This window comes from Loxodonta africana, chromosome 17 (genome assembly GCF_030014295.1).
Source record: "Loxodonta africana isolate mLoxAfr1 chromosome 17, mLoxAfr1.hap2, whole genome shotgun sequence".
NCBI lineage: Eukaryota > Metazoa > Chordata > Mammalia > Proboscidea > Elephantidae > Loxodonta > Loxodonta africana.
The window spans coordinates 50610838-50619808 of record NC_087358.1 but is presented as its reverse complement, the minus strand read 5'-3'; the positions used below and the strand labels follow the sequence as shown (position 1 = coordinate 50619808).

General features: G+C 38.6%; 1 protein-coding gene across 2 annotated transcripts in view; it reads right to left on the bottom strand.

Annotated features, from left to right (window-relative positions):
- Positions 1 to 4204: 4204 nt before the first annotated feature.
- DIAPH3 (diaphanous related formin 3) overlaps positions 4205 to 8971 on the bottom strand; it is a 588341-nt gene continuing 583574 nt past the window's right edge. For both annotated transcript variants that reach the window (XM_003412593.4, XM_064270057.1), the window contains one exon: positions 4205 to 5407. In XM_003412593.4, the coding sequence (XP_003412641.1) occupies positions 5145 to 5407 (263 nt within the window). In that variant the 3' untranslated portion in view covers positions 4205 to 5144. The remainder of the gene's footprint in view (positions 5408 to 8971) is intronic.

Genomic DNA, 8971 nt, shown 5'->3' with positions numbered 1-8971 from the left:
TTCTATGGCTGATTTTTTCAGAAGTACAGTAGATCACCAGGCTTTCTTCCGAGGCACTTCTGGGTGGGCTCAAACCTCCAACCTTTCAGTTAGCAGCTGAGCACGTTAACCATTTGCACCACTCAGGGATTCCAAGTTAAATATACACATTATTTAATATGTGTTGTCAATCTTCTGGTTTTTTTGATGCAAACATAGATCTGTTCCACCAGATCCAGCCATGTCTGTGTGAAAGGAAGTAGATGCTTTGGCAAGAAATTAACCAGAATATACATATCTGAGGACCTAGTCCTGCTCTGAAGAAGTAGTTCACTAGAACATTTGTTTCCATCTGTTTAATCTAATTATTGTATTATAGCTTCCTATCATAAGCCTCATGTCTGACCCTCAATCACACCTTGTTAGCTTTCTACATGAAATGTTATGATTAGACCCATTCTCAGTAGAGTCATCCTTATAATAAATTTTAGTAGCCAACAGAAAATTAGGAGAAAAAGAGAAATTTTTAGAAATAGGTTCATAATCCAAATATAATATAGAATAAAAATGCCAAGAGAAGAATGGAAAGTCTCAATCTTTAAATACTGAAAAGAAAAAAGAAGTAACATAATATAGACTGACTAGAATACTTTTAAAAAGCTGTCATAAAGGACTTGAAGAGCTAATCCCAAATATTGATTTTCAATTCCATCATCAGAATGGCTTTTTAAAAAAATTAAGTTGTCAAAACAAGACATCTACGATAATGAAGATCCATGTGAACATGGAGAATGTCGGTGATACTAAACATAAAGAGGCAGTGTCTTTTAAACAATTTTAACCAATAGCTGGGGTTTCAAACTGGACAGAAGAGGAAACAGTCTATCATTTTAAGGTTTCCTGAAAGAAACCAAGATTCCTTTTAAATTCCTGCCTCTTGGAGATGCGTAAAGGGAGGGCATTGTTGAAGTCAAATATGACACTCAGATATAATTAGCTGAACAGGAAACAAAGAGGCCTCTGTAGTCAAACCCTAATTAGGAGACACAGCTGACTTTGGTTCTACTGCAAACCCACTCCTACCCCCGTCTTAGTTTTCACCTTCCTCCCTCTACTCAGTTTTAAAGACAAAGGTCTGTTTAGGAGTAACGAGCTTTAACTGAGGAAAGTTCCAGCATTTTCATTTTATGGGGAGATTTGGATACAGTTCTGAAATGCTATCCAGTCTCTGTGGTTCTTTAGCGACTCTGCTTTTTGCTCAACAGTAGCTCTCAGAGCAGTACGGTTTAACTATTTGGCCCTGGGACATATTTTAAGAACACTCACGCCTGGCAAGGCATCCAACAGCTACCATTTAGCAATTCACCAGACAAAAATAAGTACTGAGTCACTGCCAACTATAATTTGTACATCTCAAAAAAAATTTTAATAATTAATATGAAAGAAAAAGAAATTGAATGCCATTCTTTTGGGTTTTCAAATTAGCAGTTTATATATTAGGACCTATTTCTTTCCAAAAGCCACAGTCTGTCCAAAATGTTGCCACAAAAATAATCATCAAATGTGTTCCCAGTCCACATTTACTTAACCTAAGAGAGAGCTTAATAAGATGAAGTGTAGAACAAATGTTTGTTATAGCCTAAGCAATTTAGTTCCTAGCTAGAAAACTCAGGTCTACATTGGATTATGATACTTTAAAATAAGAATGGATAGCCCAGGAAATGATCACTTATGGCTACACTAACAGTTTAAAGTCATTAATAACTCTTGTTTTTGCATAAATAGTATGGTAATAATTAAAAGTGTTTTGGAGCAACTTGATATAGATAAGTGCATTTTTTAGATTTACTAGAAAATTTTTATATGAGTTATTGAAATGCCCACTTCCTTATATAAACACCAGGTGTTTTTGTGATTTTGTTTATATATTTTTAAATGTTAACAAAAAGGACATACGTGCTTATGTAATTAGGGTGTTGCCCTTATTTTAAAATAAAACAGATTTGTTAGCAGCAGGTCTTTGCTTTTGGACAACCTAATGATCTCTTAGTTGTCCGGGCAGTCTTGCCAAATTCTCCATGTTGGCAAGAGAAAGGGAAGGGAATCTCTCTGGGTCTGTCTCTGGCCTGGAAGGAACATTCTCCGTGGAGGGCAGAGCTGTGTCAGAGCAGCCTTTTACCTGCTAATTCTTTTATAAAAAAATTTTATTGTGCATTAGGTAAGGTAAAAGTTTACAAAGCAAATTGGTTTTCCATTCAACAGTTTGTACATGAAGTGTTCCATGACACTGATTTCATTCCCTGCAATGTGTCAGCACTCTCCCCATTTCCACCCTAGCTTCCCTGTTTCCTTTTGTCCCGACTTTCTACCCCTTCCTGCCTTCTGATCTTTCTTTTTGGGCAAATGTTGCTCTTTTGATCTCGTATAATTCATTGTTCTAAGGAGCACATTCCTCTCAGGTGTTATTATTTTATGGGTTTGGCTGAAAGGTGGTCTCCAGGAATGTCTTCAGATCTAGTTCTGAAGGATGTCTTAGGGCCGTAGTCTCAGGGGTTCGTCTAGTCTCTGTTATGGATTGAATTGTGTCCCCCCAAAATGTGTGTCAACATAGCTAGGCCATGATTCTCAGTGTTGTGTGATTGTCCACCATTTTGTCATCTGATGTGATTTTCCTATGTGTTGTAAAGCCTATCTCTACCTCTGTGAGGCAGGACCGGAGGTAGTTATGAGGCAGGACTCATTCTACAAGACTGAGTTGTATCTTGAGTCAATCTCTTTTGAGATACAAAAGAGACAAGCTAGCAGAAAGACAGAGGGAATAGAGCATCCTTTGGACCTGGGGTCCTTGTGATGAGAAGGAACTAGACCAGGGGAAGACTGATGACAAGAGCCTTCCTCCAGAGCCGACAGAGAAAGTCTTCTTCTAGAGCTGACGCCCTGAATTGGACTTGTAGCCTACTAGACTGTGAAAGAATAAGCTTCTGTTTGTTAAAGCCATCACTTGTGGTATTTCTGTTATAGCAGCACTAGATAACTAAGACACTGTCAATCCTGCTAATTCTAATGAATAAACTCTATTTGTGCAAAATAGAAAACTGTACCTTGTCTGTCCCTAAATTAAGGGTTATTATTATAGTTTTCATCTACAATTGACTAAAGACATATTTTGAATTTTAAAACCCAATGTATGCTCTCACCCCATTGCTGAAGAGGCATTTATCAAGGAAATATCTCCAACAGAAAATGATCTGTTCTTGGCATTGGCACTTAGCCTCTCTGTTGTTTTGAGTTTTCCCCTCCTCAGCTACAGTTCTCCTAGTCAGGCGTGCTCAGAACTAGCTCCTGTCAGAGACACGCAGGGAAAGGGAGAGGCCACTCACCTGCCGGAGCCCAGCTGCTGAGCCTCTGCTTGCCTCCGGCTTCTGGCCCTCCCACGAGAAGCTTGTCCTTCAGCTCCTGCAGATAGAGGCTCTGGGGCCCACTGCTTTGTTTCTGGGCTTCCCTGACAGCCTCTGCCTCTGGGAGTCTGTGTCATCTTCACTTCCCTTTACTTGCTGGGCTTCTTCTCCCCTGTGGATGCTTCCAGGCCCCAAACTTCCAGGGTGTTTACTTAACACTTTGTATGCCCAGACTATCTGGTTGAATTTAAGTTTTGTTTCTGAAAAGCCAAGTCTTTCCAAAACCACTTTAACAATGGATACTTAGAATTCTTCTATTTAACTTCTTTCCTAAGCAAAACAACCCTGCCTTGCTGTTAGGGCTGCTGTCTGCTTAAATGTGGAAACGTCCTTCACCTTTTTTAGTTTTTAAAATGTGTTTTCAGGAAAATAAGAATTGCAACTGGGGGGCAAAAATGCACATTTCAGCAATACATAAAAGGACAATTTATTCCCATGTTGGCTATGGATAACACTCTGTTCTCCAATGTCTATAAACAGGGCCTGGTTCTTAGTTCTAATTAATTAATTTTATTAACTTGGAGCTGAAAGGAGGTGGCAACTTCAACAAGGAAATAAAAAGCAGTGGACCTCGCCAGACTAGTTCCATGTAACTGCTTTTTAACTGAAGGTAAAAGAGCAGTCACTTACTTATTGCAGGTAATAAAACAAAACAGATGCTTAAGATAGACCAATAGCAGCAAGTCTATCTCCAGTTTATCCACAGAATATATTTAAAAAAGAGAGAAAAAAGCAAGCATTTTTTTTTTTTTAATTTAGTGCAAGTAGCAAGTTTATTGTCTTTGATACACATCTAAAAGAGCAAGGATGCCCCAGACAAGGTAAAATCACATCTGCATATGAAAACTTTCCTTTGAAACCTGTATTACAATCTTTTTTTAAAGTTACTGATTGTCAGATCACAGAAATTGCAATTCTAAGTTTATGTACTCCAAAAATCAAGAAATTTGTCACTTCGGAAGTCTCAAAATGACAATTTTATTTCAGAGCCATAATTACCAGGGGGGAAAATATGCCCTCCCAGCGCTGTAATACTGTATATATGCACTTTACACAAAAACACCTGCATTGTGCAAACAGAACACATACATTCCTATTACATCATTCTTGGAAATGTGCTCAATTGCCTTATAGTCCTCTACAGGGTCAAATTACCACAAATTCAACAATGATGATAATGAGCTTACCAGTCATTTCTTCACATATTCAGTTGTGTGTTTTTGATGCTACGCTGGTAGATCCTAATTAAAGAGAAACCTGGGCCAATATAAATAATATACATGGAACATACATGGATATGTACCAAGACATGAGGCTGGGGACTGGACATTCATTAATGTTCAAAAAAGTAAAAACAAAAAACAAAAAAAAATACAGTGCCTTAGAAAGATGGTATTTTCTTAAGGACACGTTGCTGAACACATGGTCACCTACCCACTCTCTAAAGCATTACGTATAATTTAACCACCAAATACAGAACAGATGAATGCCAAGAGACACAAAAGAACATTAAAGCCCATTACAATCTTCAATAAGCCAAAGCCTCAAGTACATAGAAAAAGCACTGCAATCATGCATTTAGCTTTATATTTCTAATATATATCATAATTTAAAACTATATAGTCACTTATAAAAGCAATTTTTTTCAAGTGTTACAGCTCTGAGCATGGCTTTATATTTGGCTTAATCATTTTTTACCGGTTTAATTTATAAAGCTCGTAATCTTGCCAGCAGGGCTTCAACTTCGGGAATGGATTCATTTTTAGAAATAGTGCCAAGAAGTTCCATTTCCTTTTTTCTGCTGCTTTCTACATTACAGGCTTCCTTCTTCTCAACTGCCTTGATCCTCCCTGCAGACGGGTGAGTGTCTAGATGATAATTAAGCTCCTTGGCGACTGGAGTCCTTGTTGAGTTGCAATTGCTATTGTAGTGTGAACGTGACCCTTCTGTCAACTGCACTTTCTGATTTTCTACAGTAGAGAAGAAACATAAAACTTATCACTGTGAAAACCAAGACTGTGCATAGTTATGAAGCATAAATTTAAAACAATTACTCTCAACAAACACATCCTTTTAGACCAAACTGAAAAAAAAAAAAATTTCTATATTCAACAGAGTAAGGTAGATTTAAAATAAACATGCAGAGGTTAAGAGTAAACTAAAATATAACAGACGACTTCATTAGAATCAATTTTCATTTCCTTCTTCCTTTATGCCTGAAATGCCCGTCCCTCAGTTACTATCAGGACTTGGTCCCGTATTTCATTCAGGTCTCTACTCAAATGTCGTCTAATTGAAGAAGCCTTCTCTAACCATCTATCTCAAAATAGCATGCCCCCTTTTTATCAGTCTCTATCCCAAGCCCTCACCTTCTTCTTCAAAGAACTCATGACCACCAATCATCATATATTCATTTACTTGTTAATCGTCTGTCTCTTTACTAGAACATACGCTTCAAGACAGCAGAGACTTTGTTTTAAATACTGCTGTATTCATCAGTGCCTAGAATGGCTCTGGTACAAAGTACCACCAGTTATTGACAGTCGACTCCGACTCATGACAACCCCATATGGAGCTGTGCTCTGTAGGGTTTTCGATGGCTAAGTTTTCAGAAGTAGCACATCAGGCTTTTCTTCTGAGGTGCCTCTGGGTGGACTCGAACCATCAATCTTTTAGTTAGCAGCCCAGCATATTAACCATTTGCACCACCCAGGGACTCTCTGGTACAAAGCGGCGCTCAATAAATCTGTGTTGGATAAATACATTATTTCCACATTCTACTTGAATAATAATGACATTAATTTCCTTTTTGAACAAAGCCAAAGAGGAATGTTTCTGATAAGAATTTAACAAAGCCAACGATTTCCCTTAAAAGAAACACTGAATTTGGCAGGTAAATTGTTAAACCTTCCTAGCAAACCAGAATTATGTCATAATTTAGTTATTAAATATATACACATATGAATATATCTATGTACAAAAAAAAACACAAAAACAAAAACCAGACCCATTGCTATCAAGTGGATTCCAGCTTATGGTAACCCTATGTGCATGTATACCTATATCCATGTACACCTAGATACATACATTCTTTTACTGGTAAGTGACAATGATCTTGACTTACCACGGCTGTAAGGAGTGAGTTGTAACAGCTAATGATTAAATGGCTCTGGCTGATTGACTTTCCCAAAGAGCACCATTTTTTTTTTTTTTTTTAATTAACTGACTCACATCACAAAATCTTATGAGTGATCTCTCTCATAGACCTCAAACTTTTTTAAAACGGACACCCTCCATATTCATGTAACCTTGAACAGGGCTTGAAAATGGCTTCGACAAACTTGACGTGACATTTAAAGTTTTTTGGTTATTCGCTGAGAGATGTTCCATTATCCCAACAGTAATGACTTCGGAGCACAGGCAGTCACTCATGACAGCGTGTTTTATGTGAGCGCTGCAAATTCCAACCAAAAACAGCTTGTATATTCAAAGGTGGCTGCTGAAGATATTTACTGCACTGTCATTTCCTGGCCAGGGGCTTCCAGTGATGGATGAGTATTTTACACACTTTCTTGAACAATCTCAACAAATTTTAGAAGTATGATCACCTTTCAGCTGTTGGAAGAAAATAAATACACTTTTCCTATCACCTTCTCTATCAGGTGGGCAATTGTTAGTCAAAAATCACCACCTAACGGAGCTGTGCTTTTTCTCTTAGTTTATGCTCTATGGCTTGTAATGTACGTACTGCATTTGTGGGAAAGAACACAAGGGACATGGTGTCCCGCAGCTTCCGTGACCACACAGATTTTATCTCCCTAGAGTCCACTCCCACCTCAAGGAGGATATGAAAAGTGCATTTGTAGCTAAGGGCAGATTTGTAGTCAGCTGACTGCTCCTTCCCCCAAATCTTCCTAGCTTTCTTGTCATTGGGCTTCTTGTAAACTACTCCAAAATATGGTGGTATCTCCAACAAACCAGTTTATTCTGCTACTGGGCAACTCCAGTTAAATGTTTGATGTGAGAGGAGAGATTAAACTGGCTAAAATACAGGTCTGGATAATATGCCCAGTATAATATACACTATGCCTTCTGTGGCTATGAGGTATCAACTCCGATTGTGTATGTGGTAAAGTGGAAAGAGCAGGGGAGTTTAAAGTACATCTGGATTGAAATCCAAGCTTTACTACCAGCTTTAGCAAGTAACTTAACCAGTTTGAGTCTCAAGTTCTTCCACTACAAAACAGGGATAATGATCAATCTCAAAGAGGAACTGTGAGAATTAAATAACGTGGTGGCACCTTGAGCCTGGTGTCTGCGTACTTAAAGGCAGGTTTCTTTTCCTCCCCTTCAAAGTTTCCTCAGGGAAGCTTGTCCCACCCAAGGACTGCGGTTTGTTCAGATATGCTGACCTCTGACATTAGAGTGACCGTACCAGTGAGGGCTGAGATATCATTTAATAACAGTTTGTATTTATGTAGCACCTCTATTTCTAAAACATTTGTTCCATTTTGAACACTATCACCCTCATTTTATAAACTGAAAGGTGAAAGCAGAAAAAGGTTAAGTCATTTGCTTAGACTTAGTTACTGAGTAAATCAGTGGCAGAAGCCAAATGCTGTCTCTAGAGACACTGAGGCTGTTGTAAGGAAATTTGAAAAGCTTTCTGCCAAAGGAAAGTGCTAAGTAATTCAAAGCTAAGTTTAATAGCGATGTCTTGTACTTCGACTTCAAAATGCCTTCTGACACATTTAGTTCTCCCTGAAAACTTTGTAAAGAAGATAGTCTAGCTTTGTAATCCGCCTTAGTGCAGTATGTCCACTGCTGCACACATTCTCCTTTTCTTTCCTGGTCTTGCTGAAATTCATGTTGATGAACTTCAAGTCTGATAGTAAGCCCACTACAGTTCCCTAGTCCAACCACTCTCCCATTCTCTGAGACAACTATTCCATACCTTCTCCTCTCTTTTCAAACTGCCATTATGTTCTCTTGCACTGTCAATTAACTCATTCATAGAAGCAGTCAGAAGAGAATTCCCACGAGCTCCCCCCTCCACACTTACCATCTACATACTACACACATACATGACTTCTCTCCTATCAGCAGCATCAACCTTCTGGGCTCCCTTCTGAGGCCTACCCCTCCACGTGCGCACCAGACACCGCCCTCTCTCATTTGTTCAAGGACATCGCTCTGGCAGCCAGTTTTCTTCTCCATGAGATCATTATCCTCAAGCATACAAGCATGGTGTACTAGCCCTAATCTTTAGGAAAAAAAAAAATCTCTATTCGACCCCACACCCTGCTACAGTTAATTACCTCAATTCTTGGCTCTCTTTATAGCAAAACATCTTGAAAGGATCACCCATACTACAGTCTCGGTTCCTCTCTTCCCATATTTCTCTTGAACCCACAATCATGCTTTTGACCCCTTACTCTTCCGGAACAACCCTTTTCAAGCTGACTAATGAACTGCATGCTGCTAAAAACAAGGATGGTATTTATATTCACTTGGATATCTTAGTCCTCCATTAC